The following is a 27166-nucleotide window of genomic DNA, read 5'->3' as shown; positions in this document are numbered from 1 at the left end:
AAGTGATTTCATCAAAGTTGGAAATAAGAGACAGGAAGTTTCCAGCAAAAATACCACTGCTGTTTATATCTATTCAGTCTTTAAGACAGAAATCAGTAGTGACTTGAATTGCCAGCTAAAGTAGTTGTAGCTTGGCACAACTGTCAAAGAATTTCCAGGAATGAAAAAGAGTAATAATGTGTGATATGGCTCTACCACAGGCAGAAAAACTGACTGTATTCACCAGTCCAATGCAAACTGAGTAGGGGTAACAGTTTAGAGAGTACCATTAAGCACAGAAGTGAATATGAAGTAATACTTCCAGTGAACCTGCTTTCTTCATGCCTTCCCTCTCCTCTTGTTTAGTGAATCCAAGGAAAGTTTTAAGATTATGAAGATTTCTATAGAAACTTGACAAAAGACATGATTTGGAAGTCCCCAAAGAGACTGGAAGAATAGATGTTCACTGATTTTCATATCACTGCCACAAGAGAAACGACAGAACTGAGGACTGGTCATGAATGCTCCCCATCTGAATGCCTGTCACATAAAGATATTGGGCATTATTGTACATACACAAAGCCTCAATGATTCCTCCTATTCAAACTGCCCTGTGTGTTAGATGATATATGTATGTGCACAAAGAATATTATTACATTTCCTTCTATGGCAGGACACCAGTATTTTATTTTAGTAACTTGGTAAGATACTAAGGATGAGATACTAAGCGTGAGATTGAGCTTCACATTAAATACACCTATATTTAATTATCTATGCTCTCACTGTAGTCAATGGAGATGAAATCCATGAAGTTTACAGAGCTACTGAGCATACTGGAAGAAACAGTCAGTGGTTTGTTCAAGTAGTTCTTGACACTCTGTTGACTTCTCTATTTACATTGACCACAAAGAAAGCACACATTGCTTGTGCTGACATCCAAAATAAATGTCTACAAAATGCAGCTGAGACCAGAGATTAGTGACTTAGTTTTGGAGAATAACAATGAACAAAAATTGGATTTTACCGTAACTTATCTACTTGCTATGGTAGAAACAGGATAATCTAGGTTTACAATATATCATTTGAATTTTTTCACATATAGCATTTTATGGAACTAATGAAATCTTAAGATTTCAGTGTCATTTTCTCATACATGCAGGGAGAACTGGATAGAAGCATTTCAAATACAATTATAAAAGCTCTGCAATTAACTAGGCACAGAGGCCTTAAGTAAATTAGTTATATAGTAGAACAGTACTGTTACTATATATATATATATATATTCTGCAGGTTAAGGGGAGTAAGTGCAAAACAAGAGCTTATCAACTTCATTTAGACAATATTTGAGTTTTCATAGTTGCTAGGCTACAAAGAAATAGAAATTTAGTCACTTTTTGTGCAGCAGTAAGTAGAGCAGTATACAATAGTGTCCTTTTGTTACCAGCTCACCTAGAATTAACATCACCATGTCCAAGTTGCCCATGCTGCCCATATCCAAATGTGTAAACATCACCATTCTCCATCAAAACCACTGAAAAACAAACAAAAAAGAGAATTTTTCTGACACAGGTACACATTAATCTGGTGGTGCTCCAGTTGTGGTTAGCCTTTCTGAGCAGCAGAGTTAACAATTCCAAATGAAAAACTAAGACATCTATACCAGATTCCGTAACACATCACAGCTAGCATCTATATGCAGGGCTAGAGGTGTGCCATGTAAGTTCTTTCAAGTAACTAAAAAATTGCTTAAAAGCTCTGATGTGACTAAATATATGGTACTTGAAGGCCTTTTCACTGCTGAAGGACATTGTAATAGGCAACAAAATTATACTGTAACCTTTCCAACTTTTAACACTCCTGTGTACATCCTTATCGGAAATTATAAGCAAAGCAGTGAAACACATACAACAATAATAATAAAAAGAATTATATGCTATAATTAATATTTATTTGGTTTTACCTGAATGATGAAATCCACAACTGACTTGTACAGCTCTCAATTCACAGTCAAAGCGAACAGCCCCTGGTGGATAGGTTGTGATTTTGCTGGCATCCTTCTCACCTCTTTCTCCACTTGCATCTACAAATAAAACTTGTAATTATATCCCATTTCTTCTAAAAGTGGTACATTAGAAGAATTAATACAACAAAAAGAGTCAATAACTCCCCATCCCATCATTTGGTAAGGCATGAGAAAGGACTCACAGAACAGTCAGAGAGCGAGCTCAATATGTAACAGAGTAGATATGAAAGATGACAGAAAGACTACCTCTAAACAACCAACTCCAAAGTTACACACTGGAAAATACCACATCCTCCAAAGCAGAAACATTCAGAGAGCAGTCTAAAGTATTTCGCATAACAGGAAATTCAAGCAACTTCAAAAGTTTTGCTTAATAACCATCACTTTTGTTCTTCAATAAAATAGCGTTATGAAGTAAGCTGAAAGCACTGCAGTTAAACTCAAGAGGAACAGCCTGGTCTACATTTTTTCAATTACTTCTTGTTAAGGGTTTTACTGAACTCCCACTTGGCCCTTATAGACCTTGTTTTAAATAACTAAAAATCATTTATGCAGCTCACTTCTCACAATGCCAACATACTACTAGCATTTTAGACACTGATTTCTTTTGGGTACGAAGTGCATTATTGGCTCCTGCAGTCAAAGTGTCCTCACATCAGATAAAAGCACTCAAGTGACAAATATGTGTATTACTTACAAACTTCTTGAAAACTGCTATATTCCCCAGAAACTGGAATGGTTGTCTTATCTAGCAATTACACTATAACTAAACTATATGGTCACAGGTTCACAAGGGAAGGTGGTTTCATACCATCAGGAAACCAATGTGTGAGAGGAACAGACAACTCACACTCCTCACCATTAAGACACCTGTACCTGTGTAGAAAGCAGGTAATGAAAGCTCTAAAGAAAGTGCATTTTCAAAATGAAAAATTTCATACATGACCTTCAGTCATGCTGTCTCTAGCAAAGAGAAATGACAGAAAATACATTAAGCGAAAAATAACTGCACAAAGGAGTTTCCACATTCCTTCTGTGATAATTCAGACTGATTACTACTTATTAACTGAATTGATACTGGGAAAAAATTGCTGCTCAAAGCATTCAAGGTGTTGTTAATTTATATATATAAAACTATAATTATAGTTTTTACACATTTTCCTGAATAATTTTTAGTGGAAGTCTGTACGCTGAGACTTCACTATCCACTGTGTGCAACATAGTACTTATAGACTTACAAATCTTCAAACATAATTTTTCTTATACATACTGCTCAAGATCTCTTTCCTTTTTATTAAAAAGAAACTGCTGATACAGTAAAGTCATTTTAATACTATTATTACAAATCAGTTTTAAAAAAAGTCTTACTGTTCTGGAAATAAATTTTCTAGTGATGACTGAGTACAGAAATTAAACGAATCTCCAGTAGTTTACATCTGTAAAGGAACAGTGGATATAGATATTAAGCAATGCTTCTAGAGAATTAGGTTTAATAGAACAGGTAAAGTATTGCTTTAGAAAGGTGGAAGCTCTATCTCAAAACTTGCACTATGTATTTGACGAGTGTGAAATGGAGACACATTACCAGAACTGACTCTCAGAACTGGCATGGGATTTTTGAGGGTTTTTCCAACAGTATCAACTGGGTACTACCAGACTACATGCAAATTTGAACAAATGTTTCTGAAGATTTGTCTGCAGGGGGTTTTTTTTGGGTTTGTTTTTTTTTTTAATTATTAACAATACAAGTAAATTCAGAGAAAAAGAACCTGCTATTTAAAAACTGAAAAACCCCCAAAACATTGGGTTTTTTTTTCCTCCTTGTCATGTAATTCTGCCTCAACATGCTTCTAGTAGTTTAGTTAACAATTTGGCTATTCCTCAAATACAGTACCTTTAAACTTTTGTGTCTACTCTGTATGTATGCACTTTTTATGTATTCCAAAGTAACCAAGAGGTGGGCCTAAGGGCTAATATTGTCCCCAGATTTAGTTCTTCTAATTCCTTCTCCAAGACATAAATTTACTTTAAAGGAAAAAGTTTTACAGCGTTGGCATTTTAGAATTTCCAAGCTAACTTCTCAAAGCCTTTAAGAATGCATAAATGGAAGCAACTCTCTTCCATACATATCTGCTTTCCTTCAAACAGTTGTACACTTATTAATTTCACTACAACTCATTATCAAAGCAACTATTCCTAAAAGAGAAGCATGGTAAGATGACTACAGAAGCAGTGACTCCTGGTTTAATGGGTGGAAACTTGAAAGCAGCACAGATAAATACTTCCAGTGTCATCTAAGTGGACTGCCACTGAACAAAAACTTTGATGTTTTCATCTCTCAGAGAGAAGAAAGCACCAAGGAAAAGCTGCACAGTGCTTCCTGCTGTCATCTCTGAGGGGTGGACTCCATGAACAACTTTACAGTGATGGGTTTTCATCTTGATTATGTTGTGGGAGAAGTAAAATAATGGAACACAGCCAACCTCTGCACTGCACTGCACCACACACACACACACACACCCCTTTAATTTTCCTCAGTAAATTCTTAGCTCCAGATGCCAATTTTTCACTCTGTGAAACGTGCTCAGAAGTTCTCTTGGCTAATATTGCTACCATAAAGAAAAAGAAAAGGCTGCTGCTTCCTGGCAACAAAGGAAGAGCTCATTTAGTCCTGACAGCCACTCAAGTAATAAGCTATAAATGAGACTTCTGCTGTAAAAAAAAAACAAAACAAAACAAAAAACAAACCCAGCATTGTTACAGAATGGCATCTTAGTCCCGATGGATTGCTTCATTTGAAGAAATCAGCCTGTGACTGCAGCTTTATGGCTGTCCAACACAAGCTTCAGTTAATATCTGTAACCCACTTTATAGCTACACTGCAGGGAGGAAAAAATCTTATGAAAACCATCCATCCTACAAGGGCATATAAAAAGTAATTCCACTGGATTCTTGAGAGGCTGCTACAGAGCTTACTTGAGCTTATAGGTGAAATTTGGTATGTATAATCAGAAATGCATAACACTTGTTACAGCGTGATAACAAGCTTGCATTCTTGTTACAAACTCAGTAATTTTTGAACCAGTATTGGCTTATCTGTTCAGCTCAGCCAAAACGTAATTTAAAACAGGAATTTACTGGCAACACAACAAGACTGTCAGACTAAGGAATGTCAATATGGAACGCACAAGGACTCCAGTAGCATTCAGTTCTTTTAAGGCTTAGATTTAAGTTTTTCATTGTCAGTTTTCTCCACTGAGAAAATATATATAGCCTTCCTCAAGGAACAGTAAATGTTCAGTTCTACCAAGTATCTCTGACAAACTGTTTCACCACAATACAGACCTTTGCATTGTTTTTGCAACTCCAAGAAGCAACAGAAGCCTCAAACTGAAATTACTGAATATACCTCTTTGTAAGGAGAAATTTGATATCCTCTATGAGGAGAGGCTGAGGGAGCTGGGGCTGTTCAGCCTGGAGAAGAGAAGGCTCAGGGGAGACCTCATCACTCTCTACAACTACCTGAAAGGAGGGTGTAGCCGGGTGGGGGTTGGTCTCTTTTGCCAGATGGCTTTCAACAAGACAGGAGGGCACGGTTTTAAGTTGTGTCAGGGGAAGTTTAGGTTAGATATTAGAAAGAATTTCTTTACGGAGAGAGTGATCAAGCATTGGAATGGGCTGCCCAGGGAAGTAGTGGATTCTCCATCCCTGGAGATATTTAAAAAGAGACTGGATGTGGCACTCAGTGCCATAGTCTAGCAACCGCAACGGTGGTTCAAGGGTTGGACTCGATGATCTCTGAGGTCCCTTCCAACCCAGCCAATTCTATGATTCTATGATTCTATGAAGTGAGCTCTATTACCAAAAAGGTACAGATGTAGGCAGGATAAGCATACTCCTTTAAGCACTTGCCTATGAGGTCAAGGGCTTGCAAGCAGTACAATTAGCTGTAGTATCCAGCTCAAGACTACCAGTCATCAGCAAATTGTCACTCAAACAACAGCATTTAGGTTCTGAACATTTTGTCTTTCAGCATCCAATCTCTCCCCCAGGAAGTTAATAGTTATTCTATTTAATCCCTCAAGACTTAAAGGTCAGATGATATGTTTCCCAAATTGACTGAATATGTGTTATGCATAAGACTTTCCTTCCAATGAGCTTAAGATTGATTTTATGATTCAGTATGTTCATAACCAGGTAGACCTATCACCCACATCTATTAAAATCGTATCTCAAAAGGCTTCAAATTGTCATACAATACATTTGCATCCATGCTGAATACTTTCACTAACTTCCATTAATTCAACTGAAATGCCATTCTAACAACTCTATTCATATTTACTTATTCTTTAAAAATTATTCAAGTGTTCTGGGCCCTCAACATTTTAGAAGCTTTCTACTTACTTCCATAAGGTCTGTAATCTTATATTTATCCTTTGTATATAAATACATATGTACAGACATACCTATATAAAGATACATACAAACTGCAAGCAGATTTGATACAGCTCATCTTCAATAAATTCAGTTGAAATTTTTAGTAATACACTACCTTTTCCAAAAAAAACCCCAAACACTTATATCTGAACATAACACATTTAGAAATTCTTAGTATAATGAACTGATCTTCCAGACTTGCAAAAACAGAAATATCAGTCACCTCCTTATTTACAGTCTGCAAGAGAATATTTAACTCAATAATACTGCAGCACAAAACCTGTACCTTGACTTGTATTCTCCCCATTCAAAACCAGTGAAAAAAGAAGTGTTGTTTACATTATTTTAAATATTTCCTTTCTTAAGAAATGTTTGTTAAAGATAACATACCTATGAAAAACTTAGTGCTAGAATTAATAGGCCTGGAGATGTGATATGGTTAAAGCAATCAACCCAGATACACAACACAACAGTTCCAAAAAAACAAACACAGATGCAATGCGGAAGTCTGAGTCACTTAAAGCTGTTGAAGTTTCCTACTGTAAAATTTAAGAACCCTAGAAATGAGACAGCATTAGAAATGAAAAAGACACAGAAAGACAATGCATATTTCACAAGAAAAAAAGAAAAAATAAGAAAGAAAAAAAAAAGAAAATATAAAAAAAAAAGATGATGCAGACTACCAAACATTTACACTTTTAAAAAGGTTAACATTTAAATGCATTTTCTTTCTCCTCAGGTAACAAGATACTAACAAGAAGAAAGGCAGAACTCATTTTGTGCAGTTCTTTGAAAAGACAGATTCAGTGCATGGAAGAAGTAAGTGACTGGGAGGATGGGCTTATTTCCACCCTAGCCAACAAGGAAGACAAAATACCTTTGTGCTTGTCCCGTTTATGCTTTAGCTGAGCTGGATGGGGTCTGATTCTGGCTAGAGCCTGTTCTCGATGGTTGATAAAAATAGGAGCAGGAAATACAAGGGGGCCTGAGGAGAAACATTTTGCACATGCATAGGAAAGCTCACAAAATGGAAACAGTGTGTTAAACAAAATTCAAATTAAAAGCAATGAAAAAATAATAATAATAATAATAATAATCTTGTTTATTTAAAACCCTAAATAAAACGAAACTGTCATTTTTTTAATAAGACCACTAAAATATTGTGTAGAGAAATAACTATCCCACAGCGACCATTTCACCTGAACTTCTAAGTATGTAACTGCAATACAAACACTGGAAATACAGCAGACTCACACTGGAGTCAAATTTAATAGCAAATATCCATTACTGTCTTTAACAGTTAAAAGGAATTATCTTACATCCTACAATATTACATTTAAAACAGTAACGTGGAACAATATCATAATATCAATGCTAAAATTAAAAAGCTTAACCATACAACTGTTTGTAATTGCTATAAGCAAAAAGCAGAGTTATCACTTAGAAAGAAAATAACTACCAAAACCACCTGTTACATGAAGAAAATTATTCAAATCATATTAATTTTTTTCTTAACTACTTACTAATTCTGAAATATATTTAAGTTATTTTCATAATATTTCCCACCTATGAAAAGACCTTCAAAAGAAGATTTGTATTTGAAGAAAGAAATTATGTATGTATTTAAAATTTTCTCAAGACTACTTTTTCTTTTTATAACCCAGACCCAAGTAAAGCCATATTAAGTTTAATTGAGGCCGATTATACGTAGATCACCATAGACCAGCAACTTGTTCCTTAAATCTGAATTGCTACTTTACTTTAAAGGTTGAGCATATCACCAAAAATTTTTCTGGGGACATCTCCTTCTTCCACAAGTCTCACATTGAATGGAAACCATGAATCAGGAGCAGCTAATTCTGCCAAGAATTCTGTCAAGCGCCACTCTTGCCATTCCACAGGTTCCCAGAACCAGTCATTACACAGACTTTCAAAAACCTTATCAATCATGTATGTTCCTACACAGAACGAGAATTTTTTGTTTGGTTTTACTGTATTTATCTGGACTCTCTATTGCAGAACAGCTCTCCTTGTTAACCAAGAACTGAGGATGATCAAGGTTTATCATTTGCTTTTGCTTCATCTGCATCTTACAGATTCTTCCTTCAACTGTCTTGTTATTGCTCCCACTTTTCACAGTCTTCTCTCCATTGCAGCTTCTATTTATGGATATATTTTTTGTAAAGGCCACTTTCTGCCAGGTCACTTGGTGTATTTAACATCCTACTTCCCAGCATTTAGAAATACACAAAAAATGATACCACAATTTCTTGATCCTTCTGAGCTGGCTGGTACATACTGAGGAATATACTGAGACAGACCAGGAAAAGGCAAGAAATGGGAAAGAGACAAATGACAAGCAGATTGTCAAAGCTAAAAGTGTTTTAAGGACAGAATATAGAGGAAAGTTGGATGAAAAGCAGCAGGAAAAAAAAAAAAAAAAAAAAAAAAGGAGAAAAAAAGTAACAGCACTTGCCTACTGAGAAGTTCCTAGTGATAGTAAAGACCAAGAAATAAGAGAATGGATATGACAGTATGACAAAAGCAAAACTCAGATGAGAAAAGTTGCAAAAACAGATGGAGGCCTGCAAAGAATGTGGCTTGAAGGATTTTAATCTAAGATACTTGTGGATGATCAAACAGAAGACACAATTGAGATAACTTAGGCAAAAAATTCTGAAATTCCAGCAAATACAACAAACAGCCCCATGGACAAGACAGGGGCCACAGGGCTAACATTGCCACAGGGCTATGGTGTAGCCAAGACACTGTCACAAACATAGCCTTTGGCACTTGAGTTGTAAGAGCAAAGACAGCAAAGTAAAGAGAGCATTTCAGGAAATCTGAAGGAAATTAGATACGTAAGTAAAAAACTACAGAAGATTTGGGAGATAATGCTGAAGAAACATAAAATGTTGAAAGGTTGTTAGGTTCAGTATGGTGCTAGTACACAGCTGCCTTTAGCAGCCAAGTCACTCATCTGAATTACACTACCCTTCTCAAGGTGACAAGTGAAGCAGTAACTTTCTACCAAACCAGTATTATCTTTACTTCTAGTTGTTCCTATATACTCTACATTCCCACCTAGTATGTAAACAACTTAAATGTCAAATAAATGCAGCACATCTCCCTTTTGCAATAATTTGTATCCAATTCATGTAACAGGATCTGCAAGCCTGTCATCCCCTTCGGCTTTTTATGTATGCTAAATCTGTAAAACTATCACAATATCATCAGGAATGCCTATACTTTAATTACAATATGATGCCTGAATGTGCAGTCATGTGCTGGCAAGATGTAAAATACCTCCTCTCCCTCTAAAATGACAGCACAGGAAACAAAACACTATTAACAATTGATACAGACCATATCTGCCTTCTGCTTACATCTGAGGTTTCCTGTTCAAATGGAGCAGAGTTTTGGTATTATGAATTATTCTGGTAGAACAATTCAGTCATGCATTAGACACTTCCATTATTTAAAAAAAAAAAATGCCTGCTGAGTGTTATTTGAAAAAGTCTTCCAGAAACCCCTAACATATCTATATGTAGAACAACATACTATTATTCTAAGTTCCTTTATTAGCTCAAGTTACAGAAATAAGCAGAGTCACTGATAGACTGCAGTGCTACTATTTTAAATGACTTGCTACATGATGCAAGATGACATTCACCTTCTCCCTTTATTTTTAATATTTTTCTATTTTCATAGAATGTGTTTTCATAGCTAAGCTGTGAGGTTCAATATCCCTAGCTTAGGCCCCGCAGAATTCTGGCCTTTCAAGATTGTCTGGCAGTGAATAAAACCAATAAAGGGGAAGAAAACAACCCAACCACTTACCTACAGAAATAATTTCATCTTCTAGCAAAATAAAATGCATTTATGAAATAACGCAGTGGACATACACAGTACCATCCTATATGCACTAAAATGCTTTTGCATTCTTGACCACCTAAGCACTTCAACAGAGCTATGAAAGAGTTTACAACCCAATTTGAATTTATGTTATACATATTTTGATTTCTGCTAGTACTGTTCCTTAAACAAATGCTATTTGGCATATAGAAGGCTGAAATTAATAATGCCAAACAGCAGCTTCTACACCAGTGCACCAAATGCAGCCAGCTACCTGAAAAAACAGTACTTGCCCATAGAAAAGTATTACAAATAAAGGCTGCACAGCAAATTCCTAGAGTGGATGGCACTTTGTGTTGTAAGATCTGATTTTTGGCTTCTGGAAAACTTGTTAGAGAAAAAGCAGCCAGGTGGTAGGTTTTACTTGTGGAGTTATTGGGTTTCTTTAATAATAAATGAGGGAAGCAAATACCTAATACAGAAAAATAGGTACCTTATAGGTAATCAGGTGGTAAATTTTAAAGAAAAATATTTCTGAAAATAAAATCAGTGACAAATGCTTAGTTTCTGTTCCACGAAAATTGGAAAACATTATATTGAGATAATGTCCCACCTCTACATACAGCCTTAAGAGAAACTCAACTTCATATTCCTATGAGGCAGGGATAACAATTAAGGTGTATATTCTTTAAAATGGCATTTTTTAGACTACGAGTATGAATTTAAAATTATAGCAGATATATTTGAAGCGCATGTCACTGTGCCATGCAGGCAACTCAGATTATTTGTAATTTGCTTCTTTTATTTGAAACACTGCAAACAGAAACAGGACACATGCCTCTTCCTGTGTTCTTAAAGCTCCTTTCTTCTACTACTCAAACAATACCAATGAGATGTGGAAGAAAAATTATTCTGGGTTTTCATAGGGAGAAAAAAAGAGACGCAGATGGGCAGAAACAAGCATGCAGGGCAATTTGGGTCTTAGAATGAGATGAAGTTTTATAATAATTGCAATTTTGACACTTTCTTCTGAATGCTTGACTTTGCATACATTGTTTAAAAAAATCTGAAAAAAACAATTCTTTATATATACACATATGGTAAACTCAAACACTAAATACAAACCAGGACTGTTCTCATTGCCACCTGCGAGTCCAAGTTCTAAAACTATAATAGAAATACTTCTTTAAAAATCATTTTGCTAAAAAAAAAAAAAAAAAAAATCACATCTTTCAGATGGCAAACACAAATTAAAGAGCAACAATGTAACTTCACAGAACCATTCCTGCTGGTCAGTAAGCAGGCACAAAAACCTACTGGTCTCTCTTGAAAATGCTCTTAAAAACAGAAACTGGTGTATGGATTTGGTAATGTTTCAAGTAAAGAGAGGTTTTTTTGTTTAGCTTTGTTTTGTTTACAGAAAGTTTGAAGCAAGTCTCCAGGTTCTGAAAGAATTAAAAAAATAGCTAAAACTAAGAAAGAAGCTGCCCTTATATTTAATGAAAAATACAACATTTGAATATATAGGTCTGCTGTTTATTTAGGTACATGCTCAGTAATACAGAAATAGTGTTACTGAAAAACTGACTCCAAGCCAAAACTGGCTTGTGCAGATGTTGAACAGATTTATATGATACTCAGCCTACCACAGTAAAACTAATTTCTGAATCAGTTACACCTCCAAAAAATCAAAAGTTGCCCAAATATAGGCAGTCTCAGATAATATTGCCTCTACAGGTAGCCGTTTTGACTAAAATAAATCAATTTCTTGTGCGGTGTTTTTTTTTTTGTTTGTCTTTGCTTTTTGGTTTTTGTGTGGTTTGTTGGTTTGCGGTTTTTTGTGTGTGTTTTGTTTTGGTTTTGTAGAGATTTTTTTTTTGTTCCAAGTAGGCTAAGATTGAAAGAAAGTAATTTCCTCCTTCAATGAGAGCACAAAAAGCTAAACCTTGGTTAATAACACACCGTATCTGTACCTCAGTAATGATCATCCAAAGATTTTTACATCATAGGCTGAAAAGCAGTGAAAATACCAGCAAAGCATGAGACCATTTAAGAGTTACTACTGTAATTTTTTAGCTTATCGGTTAAATACTTTTTCTTTAAAAAGCTACCTTCTCGTTCTCACAGCCTTCTGAAAAAATGTAAAAATGTATCTTCAAGTGATAAATTGCAATCTTTGACTACTTGTAAATTCTATTACTAAAAACATCAATCTGAAAAAGCTGGAGGAACAGCTCTTGAGATTAGATCATTCAGTAAATGGTAATCTCAGTGTCAGCATATCAATTATTCAGTACGGACCAGGGATTTCTGTAAACCACTAAGGTGTAATTTCATGTCCCTAAGAGTAAAAAAAAAAACACCAAAAAATTGATAGGAAAGGAAAAATAATATCAATATTATCCAGGCACTCAATAAGGACTTAAGAACAAAATTGTCAGCTGTAGTTAATATTTGCCAGCAGTCTGCAATGCAGGTCCACTGTGACCTGGACGAAGAACAGCTTCTCCTCTCCACAGCTAAAATTAACCACAAATATTCAAAGATGAATAAATATCCCATTCTTTTCCACATACACAGGAAAATAAGCTTTCTCCTCCTTGCTCTTTACTTATAGTAAGACTAGTAATTTCCTACATGCAAGTGAAATAAAGCTGTAATTTGCCCCATTAGGGTGACTGGAAGAGTTTAGGAACTAAGTTTGATTACAATGCACATTCTGTACCTGAGGAAAACCAATATCCAATTCCTAAGAGAAGAAACAAAAGGGTATTTACTAACACAGCAGGAACCTGAAGAGCATTACATTCCATAAAGTTGTCTCTCTTTTCAGCAAACAATAATCTTACCAACAATATCATTATGCTTCACTGAAGTACTATGATTTCCATCACTCTAGAAGTCTCAGCTTTAATCAGGTACCATAATAAGATACTGAGGTATTTTAAAAGAGTCCTGAAAACCTGTTCAGGTATATATTGTTTGTGTGGAAAATAAACCATTCCCAAGGCAGGTAATACACAAAGCAAGGAAATTTTTAAGTCATAGTCATACAGTGTTTAGTACTGTTTTAAATTGAGTGATATTTTGTCATGCCATTCAAATACAGAAAAGTTCATTAAAAAAAAAAAAAGAAATTCTGCTTACTATTAAAACACCATTAAAATTCTGATTCTTACAAGCAGCCTTTGTTAAACTTTTTTTTTTTTTTTTTTTTCTAAAATCCTGCTAAGTAACAAAAGCTTAGGTGCTGATTTTTGTTTAGCTACTATACTGACTCTCTGGAGCAAAACTAATTATTTTCCCTTCTTAGGAAACAGCCTAAGAATCTATTTAAACTATTCAAGACTCAATCAGGTAGTTACCTCTTCCATCTTCCAATCTATGTCTCCTAATTACACGCTGCCTCTTTTCTTCTTGCCGTAGCTGAAGGTGTTCTTCAATATTAACTCCAGGAACAGGGACAGCTGGATAGATTAAGAAAATAAGTAAAATTAGCTTTATAAAATTGTTATTATGGTAACAAACCCTAGAACAAGGTAAGCAAATGAAAAATGAAACATACTTACTAGCTCCTCTTTAGATGGTTCTGACACAGTATTTAGAAATTCAAAAAGGAGCTGAGTAAATCTGGAGAAGAGTTTTAGGCCTTACCTCTGAATTTCCCTATTTTCATCAGTCTGCCACAATTCCAACAACACTGAGCAGTATTTAGTACTAGCTCTCTATTAGGCATATACACATTTATTCTTTTTAACAATAATATACCAAAACTGTTCTGTAACTCTGAAGTTAATAATTTGCTTAGAAAGAATCAACTGCATTATTAAGATACAGAGTTTTATCATACAGATCAAAATACTGGCTGAAATATTAACTTGAAAGAAAAAAACTATTTCTAAACTAACCTGTCTTTCCAATTCAAGTTTCAAAATTGAGCAGTGGGATTGAGTTTATTGAAGACTGTAAACAGATGTAGTGAGGGGAAAAAAATAATGCAGTAACAAAGAAAATTAAAAGCTATTTTTCTCATTTCACACTTACCCAGTAAGAGATCTAAAGGTATCATCTCTTTTACAGCATCAAGGATTCCTCTTTGCCTTGCTTCCTGGCCATCCAGTTCTCTAGCACATGCCTTGCAGCAGCCACATACAGCACAGCCTGACTCTCCTGAGCCACAGCCACAGATTCTGCAGCAAAGAGAGTTGCTTTATCACTATCTGTAATTTGCATGCATTACTGATGCCTGTGTAATTAAAACATACATTACTACCCTGTTCTGTCTATGGACATGTTTTCCTGAGATAAATAGAAAGTATAGTTTGTTTAAAATCCTAGGGATTTAATCCAGGGAGCCCACACTGACCATACATACCTGAACTGATTTCTGAGCTTTAACTTTTCGTAATTTAATTAAACATACAATACATGAGAACCTGAACAAAGAAACAGTGTACACATCATATGCTGGAGAAATTGTAATGGCAGTATGTAAAGCCCTTTATACAGCACAACCCTGAAGTAACAGATAAAAGGAAGTGGAACAGCAAAATAAAAAAACTTCCATCAGAGGACTAAGAAAGGTAATCCCAAAGCAAGCAGCTCTGTCAAGAGACATATTAGTGTTCATATTTTACATCTTCATATTCAACCATCACAAGCCATTTGCAAAAATTTTAACCTACTTCTGAATTTCAAAGCACAGACTCTTCTTAAAGGCAATGTTATCAGAGACTGAAGTTTAAAAAAGGCATTAAGTGAGATTACATTCCACCTGTGCTTTATCCATTCCACAGACTGTAAGAAGCATATTTCCATATGCTTGCTTACCCTCCAGGTACTCTGTCAGGACGCCCACTGCTAACACAGCTCGCTCCATAGCCTGTGCAGTCCCCACACACAGTGCACACCATACACTGCTCCAGCTTCCATTTATGCATGCCTGGAGGACACATCATGGACTTTTCATCTTTTTCATCCAGTTCCTCTTCTAGATCTTCATCCATTGCTGTTGCCATGTTCTCAACTCCAAAACCTAATTAAGATATTGAAACAATAAACATCTGTTTTCTGAGGCCAAGAGTGGCTGCTAAGGAAGCTCTGAAAAACGCTCAGAGATCAGATTTTAGACATGCCTGATTTGCATGCTCAGCCAACACAGTGACACTTCTGAAACCTCTCTGACAATGGGCTGGGATAATCTATGTTTCTCAACTAAAAGGGAAATGAAACATTTCTATTCAGTATGCAAGTAACAGGTCATTTACTTGTCATGTATAAAATATGCCAATCTGGCAAAGGTGTGATTTTTCATCCCTGTATTTAGAAGTAACAGAAACATCCATTTGTGTGGAGACTTGCATTCATGCCCTGTTTAGGACAACAAGAGCCTCAAGACTGAATGCAAACAAAGAAAGGCAGAAATTTTTTTTCTCACTAGGACAATGGCACAGTAAGACAAGGAGTGATGATACTTGGTGATGATTTTTTTTTGTTTTTAAAGAAAAGCTTTTTCATTGACAAAAGTAATTGAGTTGGTTCTTTTAACACAACTAAGTTTATTAGTATATGCAGAACATCAAATATCTGACAGCTGAAGTGAAAGCATCCATACCTGTTTACTGAAATAATATTTTATAATACAATGTTTAGCTATGCTTACACTTGTGATATTTTCCAGCACAGAAAACAAAAGGAAAAATCGAGGTCCCTCACCTTTTCCTCCTTGGCTCATGGAGCCTGTGTCTCGTCCACACTGTCCTTTATTATTTACACCAAATGTCCAAACTTCTCCGTTCTTCATTAAGACACAGGTGTGAGCTTTGCCCATGGCTACTTGAGTCACAAAATGGCCTTTCAAATCTGTTACCAAACCTGTGAGACATAGAAGATGTGAGCGGCAACTGCACTTCCTACCTGAGAAGGACAACTCAATGACGTGGTAAAAGTGCCAGTGGATGCTGATAGTTTTCAAATTAACAGCAAGGGAGAGAATAGATACAAAAAACAAGAGCAAAAATGAGAAGTGAAAGGAAATTAGGCTTACGCTATTCATCCTGCAAGGAAAGGAAAGCCAAAACCAATCTACACTCTGCTGCAATTTACTTATTTGAAAAACAATTCTAAAGGAGTCATAATGCCACTGAAGTTTATTTCTTTAATATTTCACTTAAATTGAGACATACTGTCACATGCAAATTCAAAACAGGTTGTCTTGGGACCAGGTAAACATGTAAGGCCTGGTTTCCTGCAGCCTTTATATGAGAAAAAAAGTTTTATTCTCACTGCGTGGCCTTCTAGTGTCAAACTAACACAACAAATGGCCCCCTGTTTTTTTTTGTTGTGGTGGTTTTTTTCCCCTCCTTACTGGGAGCATTCATTCAGTATTTGTCACCGTTCTTACAGAACTTAAGAAAACTGTCACCTTTCGTCTATCTTGTCATATTTGGCTGAATCACCAGAAATTCAGAAATCTATTAGGAAAGTAAGAAACATAATTTCTACAGGCTAAAAACTTCCAGATTTATTTCAATTAGTCTACATGAGAAATCATTTAAAAGACAAATATTAACTTACTTGTACTATCGGAGTAAATGGCATCTTTTCCAAACATGTAGAGTTCTCCATCTTTTGAAATTACAGAACTGCTTCCATTATTGCATGCTGTAGATATGACAATCTTTCCTTCCATTTTAATTATTTTTTTGGGCTTGTATGGTTTTGACTGCCGTCTGCTTTTAGCTGTACATAAATAAATAAATTACAAGTCATTCTGCCAAAAAAACCTTGAAAGGCACAGTAACATCTGTTTTATAATTAGGGATTAATTTTCAGGCTGCTGCTGAAAAAAAAAATCCATCAGTATGATTTGGTCTAACTTTTATTGGATTGCTCTGGATTTCCTCAAAAAAATTCAATGGCAAGAAAAGTCATGATTAAATAGGTATCTTTTAGTAATGATTCTTCAAATTTTTCTTCTATGCATATAATGTGAACTAACTTTATGAACCTAACAAAGCAGTGCATAGCAGAAAAAGTCCTCACTGCCATCTGAGAAGAATTCACATGACAATACATGCACAAAAAGGTTAACAGAAAAATGTCTGGGGTGTTTTTTAAATAGAAATATTAAATTCTTTATTTCTTAAAAGCATATTTAGAGTATATTTGAGTCATAACAGATTCCCACAAGTGGAAAAAGGGAAGAAAAAGTACTAACAAACTCCCCCCTCCAGTCATTGTTTGTAACCTGGTTTTAAACAAAAAAAACCCCCCAAACCACAAGTTGGGCTCTTCAGTTTTTCAGCCAAGGTCCCAGGCAGACAGCATGGCCTCTTGACAAAACTTATGACTGCTTTTTCTCAGCACAACTCTTAATTACTGCTGTCACCACACCATCTAAACTGTACCAAACCTCAACACACACCTCTGTCTGGGAGAGGCAGTGGCACCCATGCCTGCTGTGAAATTCAAACCCAATGGAACGCTCACAAGTTATAACCCTTATCTTCAAATTATGAAGGTGATTAATAGGCTTTTATCCACCAGTTACCAAGCAAGCAGAATACATACTTGATTCACCATCCTCTCCTTTACTAGCAGAGCCTGTAAAGAATATGCTTCCATCTTCAGCAACAAGTAAGGCGTGAGAACCATCGTGTCCAACAGAGAACTGAATTATCTTTGGAGATTTTGTGATTGGGAGCTCAACCCATTTTCCTGCTGAAGGACCACCTTGCTTGATTCCAAGGCTCTGATATTTGCCAGTATAATAAATCTAGGAAAAAACAGTTCATCACTTTCAGTTATTCCACAGCACTTTAAACTTGCATGATTTTTAGTCGCATTCTTTTTAAATCTTGCTATTTCAAACTATACAGAACTTTCACTGACATTGTTTACACTATTTCAGTATCTCTAGCCTAAACCCATTAATTTTGACTTAATGGAGGAAACATTGTGCCTAAATTCTGTTTGCTTTGAAATGTGCTTTCTACTGTGCCACATAGTTAGTTTTTAATATATAATTGTTTGGCTAGATGAGTTAAACACACATGGAAAAACTGTTCAAAAAACTTAGAAAAGGAAACTTAGCATGTAAAACACTTAAAAAAATGTCTGGTATGCATGAAAAACAAGATGGTATTATAACAATAAAAAAAAATTAAAAATACTTAATTACTACACATTTTAATTTGCTTCAATAAGTTTTAAAAGCTTTATTTTCTGTAAATGTACAGTGGCCACAGAGTTCATAAACAGTAATGACAAGATATTTCACCATGAACAAACACAATACTACTGATATGGATGAAAAAGCTCTAGAACCATGCTACTCAACAATACTATAAAAATGGGTGTGGGCACCTAAGGCCATTTTTCATTGTCTTATAAAATGTACTTCATACCTTAGTACAGAACTTGACAGATCAAAACTAGGAAATGGGTTAATTTTATATTGAAGAGGCATTTGTTAGTCTGAAGATCAAATAATGTGTCTTCTATAATGTCTGAAGAATTCTGCTTGATCAAATAATGTTTCATAGTATTAAATTTCATTAGGAAAAAATAGTAAAGTTGATTTATGAACATTTTCACCAATTTCACTGTTTTGAAAGAAGCAGAGCAAAGCCCTCATTCCAAGAAAGCAACACAGGAAAACAAAAACCTATGCTTATAGATGTAAAGAATTAGTTTCCCAAACCAAAATAAATATACAGTAAAAAATACACAAAGTCATAGTGACAGTAAGCAAGATGATTTCTAAATTTCAATAAATAACCAAATTTCCCCAAAGAACAGTGTCCACTGAACAAACCCAACATAATAAACCATTAAGAATGGTTTAAAAAAAAAACAAAAACCCAAAAAACCCCAAAACATCAACTGAAAAATTTGCATAGGGGAAGTCAGTAGGTCTCTGAAGGATCAGAAAAATTGGGCTGGGGTTTAAATAAATTACTACTATCAGACTGTTGGATGTCATGATGCCAAAAATTTTGTAATTGTGTCAATGTATTATTTGTAGACAAAAGGTAAGCCCTCTTCCCCAAATCTAAAACAAAGCCTCACAAGGCCTCTAGGAGAGACTGTAGAAATTCTTGTATTCATCCAGTCAAGTCTCAGATTTCTCAATGTCTGCAAAAGCATCTGTTAATGTTTTCAAATAATCATTTGCCTTTTTCACTTCAAAGCAGGCTCTGAAAACGTATTTAAATACAGTGATGTAAATTTATTCTAACATACTAAAAAGGCAAAAGGGAATTATAGAAAATAATCAAAATTTAAAAATATATTGCGAAATACATTGATGCAATTTGCTATTTACTACAGAACATTTTCAGTACCTTTCCACTAGCAGTTTTCATTAGTGCAAACTCTCTTCCAGCCCCAAGGACAGCTGACTCCTCATCAAACCCTGTACCTGTGCAAGTAAGATTGCGTTAACCGGACAGTTTAACCAGGCACTTTCACAGACCAGTTTATGGACCTAATTCTGCCAGGGAGAGCTCATCATAACAAACGTTCTAAGAAACTTACAAGTGTAACAAAGCTTTGGTGCTGCAAGAAGGCTTACAGAGCTAGACCTGGCAGTGTTATTCAAAGTGGAAAAAATCATACAAGCAATGGCACTTGGGTCAGACATAAGGTCCATGTAGTCAAATATGCTTTTGTTCCAACAGTGCCAAAAGCAGACATCTAACAGAGCAAAAAAAAACCTCAAAGCAAATGCCAAGTGGTTCTTCTCCAAAATCTCTCCATAGACACCAAGAATTTTGCACCTGAAATTCTGATGCAATGGTGGTTTCCATGTATTAATAAATTTCAATGCATTTTTTTATCAATTAACCCAGTCAGCAGTCCTTTTAACTTTTGTTGACTTTGACCCACAGCTTAGCTACTTGTTATATGAGCAGTATTACAAAGTCCACGCTTCAAACAATTATATATTTATTATAGTAGAGGAAAATACAACAAAAAAACCCACTGATAGTGCTAAAGGCAGCAAGGGAGTTCAAACTGGGTATGGATTCCTCTTAAGCAGTTTCAAAACCCTTCTACTTCTCCAATTGTTTATAAGGAGCTATACCTTCTTTCACTTAAGAAAAGGAAGGACACCATTTTGATTTTATTATTATTTTAATTACCAGCTTGTTATTAGCCTTCAAAGAGGAGGACTTACTGATAATGTGCAAGTCTTTCTCCAGATCAAACAGTGAGATGCCACAGGCATGTAAGCATTTCCTTGCAAGCTTAAGCTGCAGCTCTTGTTGCAGTACTGGCTCAGTACTTGTTGCAAATATTCGCACAACAAAGCCATCCTGCAATAAATAAAAAGGTATAATAAATAATGTATAATAAATGCAGTCATTCACTCTTCATGGCCTAAGTGTACCAATATAATACTATTTTAGAGTAAATTGTCAAAGAATAAATTTATAAAGTAACATCCATTATAGAGGAGAAAAGCAGAAAGTGCCAAGTGGGGTGAGCTGAAGATAAGCCTCTGATGGACCTAAACATATACTGAATTCTAAAAAAACCCCAAATTTTGAGAATAGTGAATTGTCACGCAAACAATTGACTCTGTATGACACTATAGAAGTCTTGCTTCTATAACTATTTACACCTGTTAACCCCTCAACTTCTAATTCAGAACCCAAAATTTTGAATGTAGTTTAATATTGTTTCAAAGAAGAGCTAAAAAAGGTTTCTGTTTACAAGTGCAGATGAAACCTCTTCACCTGGTGACACTGAAAAAAGTTAGTCTGTTAGCATGGAAATAGATTAACTCTTACTTTTCTTATAGTTGCCTGGCTTCTCCTGACAACCCTGTCTCACCTCACCTCTCTACATCCCTGCTTTACAGATTTCTCAGTGTCTAAGAGTGACCAGTCCAGAACTAAGAATGTAGTAACAGCCTGCCAAAAAACTGCCCCAGCAGAAGGACTTATTTGGGTTTTTACAGTGTTAGCCAAATAGCAGTTTTCAAATAAAAATCTATTGGAATGTAGTATCTTTCATGCCTCTACTACAAAATCTGGCTGAAATCTTCCAACAAGTACTAAAGCAATTACATAAAGTTAAATTAGAAAAAAGATATATAATTAAGCTCTAATAAGCTTATGCAAAAGAGATCCTGAGAATAACCTGTTATAAAGCCATCATTCCATGTACAGGACTTCCTTGGAAAAAGGAACAAATTGATTTTTAAAACTTACCTGAAAAATAAACCCTAAAAATTGACCAAAAATCAAAATTGTCTTGGTAAACCCAAAAATACTACTCCTTCATGCATAAATGTAGCAATTTCACATTATCTCTAGATACATGGATTTCTTCCTTATTTGTGTTAGCAAAGAAAAACAATAAAGCAAAACAGTAAGCAAAACCAGGAAATTCTAAGTACTGTAAAAATAAAACAATGTAGTTGCAAGGAATAGCTCAGCAATCATAGACAACACTTACATCTCTAGATGCTGCTATTTGATTAATATACTCTCCATCAGTGAAGAGGATATTCTGCCCTTCAGTATGACAATCTGTGAGACAAAGATGAAGTGCATCAGTTTATGCTACCATACATACACTGTTCTCTGCTTCTGTCTAACTCATTCTCATTACAATCAGACTATGAGAGTTCCAGTCTGTTTAGAGACAAAACACCAGTCTTGTAACACTTGATTTTATGCTAGGATCTCCTCACCCACCCAAAGCTGCTTTGGGAGCTCCAATATTCCTTTGTCACTTTAGGAGTTATTACAGCACTTTACCATTGTATGAAATTAAATGTAAGGGTCTTGCCCAAGATGTAGCTGTAAAACATGTTCACTTGTGAGGGCTAATCAGAACTATTACAACACAACTAAACTCTAACTTTCTGAAAGTGTTAGCTGCTCTCCTTCCCCAAAGACTTTTTTTTTTTTTTTTTTTTTTGAATTTTTTTATTTGTTAAGGGCCATTACCTTTAAAGATAACTTTACGCAGACCAGCATACAAAATCCACAGAAATTAATGAAAAAGAACAAAAAATTTAATTTTTAATCCAATTTTTCCATTGTTGATAACTTCTGCAAAAATCTGGGGTTTTGGAAAACAATAAAGCACATACTTGAGTGCATTACATAGCTATTGAAAACAGGTCAATTTCCAAGAAAAAAGGTAGGGAAAAAATTCCATCCACATTAGGGGAAAAACAAAAATTCGTTCTTGACAAATTTAAAAATATGTCACTATACCATTTCTTATTCCCTTCTTGCTCTGCTGATGGAGCTACTAACAAAGAGACTGGCATTACATAGCTTGTAAGGTGCTTGCTTCATTGATTATACACAAGAAAAGAGATCTCTTCCAAAAATACTACAGAACAGCTGTTTACATGTTAAATATCTGCTTCATAACCTAGATACGGTATCAGTTATTTTATCCAACAAATTTAATTCTAAATGAAGCACATATAAATACCCTTCCAGCATAACCAGCAAGTTTGCTATTTTTCAGTAGCTAAGTGGAGTGTTTTATTAAAAATAATGTACGTTAAAAAACACCCATAAAGTTGTTTATTTTTTCCTGCTATACTGTCCAGTCCACTGCAGTGTCTTACCAAGAACAGAATACACATTCAATTCCCACAACTTGAAGTTAAAGACCTAAAATAGACAACCTCTCCCTTAGAGCACACACACGTATGAACTGGAGAGGGTAAGCAGCAAGCAGGTGGGAAAATGGCAGATACACCGAAGTTTGAAAATAATCTTGGATTTAATGTCTGAAGTCAGCTCATGTTACTAATTCTCTATGCTGCAAAGTGATATTACCAACCAAACAAAAGAGTTATCAGTGAGTAGAAGTTCCAACAATAATCTAAATGACCTTTTTGAAAGACTACAGGAAGTCAGCAAGTATTAAGATCCTCTGAACAGCTGAAAACTACATAAGCAGATCTGTCAAGGAAACAGGATATTCTGGCCATCACTGGGTCCATATTACATTTGATCTATTTCTTCAGTCATTTCAAGTAGAGGTGAGACTCTCAGTAAACATTTTTGAGGGTAGTTTGTGTGTTTGGTAGGTGTTTTCAGAGAGAAAAAATGGAACAGAAATGTGATTTTGTATTTTGGGGTTTTTTTAAAATATATGTTCTTCAGATGACTTCCTAAAAATTAGCACTAGATTAGTTAACATCCAGGTTCAACATTAAACACAGAGACAGTAGAAAATGAAAAGTAAATATCATATCTGAAAAATAGGGTAGTATAATGTCTCAGCTAGCAAGAATGATCAACTGCAGCTTTACTCAATTTGACTTTGGACAATACTAGTCTTTCTTTCTTGAGATTACTGTAACAGAAATGGTCTATTTTTTACTTAAAGGACATAGCTACAGATATCTTTTAATCACAGCCTCCCCAGAGGCTCAAGAGAGCCCTAGAGGCTGACTCTTAAGCACCACCTTCTGTATTCATGTAGTGTGACCTGTGCCAACTTGTAAGTACTCTTGAATTTGTCTAGGTTACCCTCAGTGAGCAGAACTTTTCAGACTAAGCAAACAGTCCTGAGCTCCAAGATAATCACATGCAACTTCAAAGAATAATGAAACCACATGTCAGAGAATTTCAGCTTCTTCTGCTGTACACAGCCATCTTTCTCTAGTGTACACAGTAAGCATTACTATTAAAGAAACAGTCAAGGTCAAAAATCTCTGCAAATTCAGGTCCAATCACCTAGATAATCTCACATAACTTGGGGGAATTCTTTTATCAGGGAAGACAGATCCACAGCTCAAGGAACAGTGCATGAAGCTTGGCAAAGGCACTGCATACAAGAATGTTAACACACACACAGCCTGGCAGTTCCAGATACATTGTCAGATTTGCTAGATGGCCTACCAGAGTGGAAAGATTGCCCTTTGAAATACAAGTTTGTGGTTTCCTTAAGCTGGTGGATCCTATTGCCAAGGAAGGACAGTAACATTCTAGTTCACTGAGTTTTCCAAGGTCATGTGACAGATAGGATGAACTCCTAATCACATCTACTAATCAACTCCTAATCTCCTACACATCCCTGTACGAATAAATACCTTATTTAAAGGCATTATCACCAGCCCAGGCATTTGAAAGAGATTAAGTCCAGAGAGAGCCATGTCTGCATATCATACCAACTATGAGGAAATAATTGGAGTCAAATCAGTTTTCAGCTGTTAGCAAGGTTACTGCCCTCCAGCTCTATCTATCTAGGATTTTGATAGAACTACAACACACTGCAAGTCATTACTAAGATTACAGTGGGGCAGCCACTACTAAAGAGTTATGTACCTAATCAGGTTTCCTCAGGACTGATCACATACCTTCACCCCACCTTTATTTCCTTCTAATGGGAAAGGATAATAACTAGAAGTGTACCACTTGAAATTTGTCCTAGCAAAATGAACAAGGGCTTATCTGCTCACAAAATAACACTGTGATAAATGTGTAGAAGTGCAGAAAGTAAAACAGCAAAGTTCAAGGGCTGAAATACAAGAGTACCACTTATGAAAAGAATCTAAACAGAGACCCAAGTTATGAGGCTGCTCTGCATTAAAAAAACAAAACAAAAAGCCCACAAACAAACAAAAATCAAAGCTACCAAAAATTCTAAAACAAATAAATGTAAGTATCAGAAGCATGGTCCATTACTCCTTACTAGCCTCCTTTGTTTTTTATGATACATTTTTATCTATATTGAAAACAAAATTCTTTTGGTCATAGTTTGTAACTAATTACATGTAAGACATACTGGAAACAAAGTCATATCAAGTTCAAAGGACAAAGAAATAAAAAGATAGACATTCTTTAAGACAGACATTAAGTTCTTGGATTCCTTATACTAAGATGACCACACACTAAAATGGTAAAGTATTCTTCCAGTAGTTGGAGTAACATGCAAGATCTCTGAATGAAATGCTGCAGCTGGTCTAATGCAGCAAACCTAAATCACAAAAAAGCAGCCTTTTTGTGATGCCAAAATCTATCTCAATTTCTCTCCATCTTACCTAAAAATACATAGCATGTAAACAGTTAATTATAACAATCTTCTCATATCTGGAGGTTCATACCTGGCAAAGCAACTGTACCGTCTTGTTCCAAAGTTTCTGGGTTTATTCTTATGGCTGTCATACTGTGATTATTCGCATCTCTATATAATAAATAACCCTGGTAAGAGTAAGAATATATAGATTGGTATGAAAATATTCTTAAATACATCCAAGGATATTGTCAAAAGGGAGAAAAATTAACCATTATTTTAAGTTAAAAACTTTGAAACCTTTTACTTTTACATCAGACTTCCTTCACTTTGCTAATCAACTTTTTTCCACTGGTTAAATTCTGCAATAAAAACCAGAAAATTGACTGACTTCCTCTATACTTTCTAAATACTGTAGATCAACATGCTGAAACTCATACACAGCTTTTGAAGACATAGTAATTCTGCTATTCATACGCATATACAATTACTGTTAAAAGCCACAGGAAAAACTAATGTTCCTGTCTCCACTTTCCAAATCAATAAAAGATCCACAGGAATTCCACGAAGGGGATACATATATTGCCCTATAAAGAAGTGATCATTAATAAATATTAATAGGTATATTAAAAACTAGAGAGTTTTAAAAAATGTTAACTACTTTGATTCCCACACTAAGAAGACTCCATGTATTTATCCTTTCCTCAAATAAATTCACACCAAGTTTAGGTGATTTCAGTGAAAGCTGCCACAACACAAGATTGCATACACTGAGTTCTTAGGCTCTTCGTATCCCAGTTTCTAGCCAACCCTAGGGGAAAGGAGATATTCAGGACTAATGATTTCCTCTTTCTATTTCTCCATGTGTAGAACAGCTCCATATCCCCAAATTTGCCTATTCTGGCCAGCAGCCACCATCAAGAAGTCTCCATTGGTATACCAAAACAGTAACTTCATTCATACATTCATTTTTAAAGGTTTGATTCAGTCACCAGTTCAGATGGTTTCTTGGTTAAAAGTTGTACCTACCTGACACTCATATTTGAGGCTTACTGTTTACACCTAGAACTTTGAGTTTTCTTCTAAACACAGTCAAATAAATGGCTGTTGCTTAAATTAGATAGGTTGCATTTGCCCCCACTTTTGTGTTATGAATACAGGTCCATAAGAGAGGCAATATGGCAGCTTCGGTCCTCTATTTTTTTCTATCCTACAATAACTTGAACCCTTAAAAGACTTTAAGGGAGGCGAGTAGAAACACAGTTTGAGAATTTACACTTTGAAAGCACTTTTGATATAAAAGGAAAAAGATTACTTAAGGGCACTTATGAACATACTCATTGAAGGTGACTGAGGCCAAGCAAAGCAATATTCACTTACAGGAAGGTTGCAGAGGCCAATCAATATCAATAATGACTAAGGAACAATTCTGACAACAGCACTGTCATACCAGGGGACATGACAATGGCTTGCAGTTGCTTGAAGCATGACTGGCCTCAGGTGGGAATTCTACACAAATCAACAAATGGATGCATTTCCAGGGCTAAGTCTCTAAGGCTTAACCTCAGGATAACTTCATTTTTTCAAAGAGTCAGAGGCCCTAATTACAATTACCTAACATCAACAGAAAACTCAAGCAAGCCTCTTCCGTACAACTAAGTACTTGAATTTTCTTGGATAAATCAACATCCGTGAGGAAAAACAAACCCACGCAAACTAGGATAAAATTAATAAGGAACACTGAAGTAGACAGAAAAGCTTCAGTCTAAAATTATTCACATGATGAAGTAAGAAAAAACACTTAAATTTGAGCTGACTTAACCAAGCATTTTCTGAAGTGAAATGAGAACAAGGGCACATCTTACCTCT

At 35.4% G+C, this 27166-nt stretch overlaps 1 protein-coding gene across 1 annotated transcript in view; it reads right to left on the bottom strand.

Moving 5' to 3' along the window:
* The window catches only part of MYCBP2 (MYC binding protein 2), a 173933-nt gene that overhangs the window by 106231 nt on the left and 40536 nt on the right, over nt 1-27166 (bottom strand). The window contains exons 8-20 of the mRNA XM_030469141.1: nt 25389-25485; nt 21764-21837; nt 20478-20616; nt 19642-19718; nt 17867-18071; nt 16871-17035; nt 16010-16168; nt 15125-15329; nt 14339-14484; nt 13660-13761; nt 7317-7424; nt 1940-2059; nt 1429-1510 (exon numbers count right to left, since the gene is read on the bottom strand). Coding sequence (XP_030325001.1) covers nt 1429-1510; nt 1940-2059; nt 7317-7424; nt 13660-13761; nt 14339-14484; nt 15125-15329; nt 16010-16168; nt 16871-17035; nt 17867-18071; nt 19642-19718; nt 20478-20616; nt 21764-21837; nt 25389-25485 — 1679 coding nt within the window. The remainder of the gene's footprint in view (nt 1-1428; nt 1511-1939; nt 2060-7316; nt 7425-13659; nt 13762-14338; nt 14485-15124; nt 15330-16009; nt 16169-16870; nt 17036-17866; nt 18072-19641; nt 19719-20477; nt 20617-21763; nt 21838-25388; nt 25486-27166) is intronic.

The sequence above is a fragment of the Calypte anna genome, chromosome 1 (genome assembly GCF_003957555.1).
Source record: "Calypte anna isolate BGI_N300 chromosome 1, bCalAnn1_v1.p, whole genome shotgun sequence".
Classification (NCBI taxonomy): domain Eukaryota; kingdom Metazoa; phylum Chordata; class Aves; order Apodiformes; family Trochilidae; genus Calypte; species Calypte anna.
This window is presented reverse-complemented; position numbering and strand designations above follow the sequence as displayed.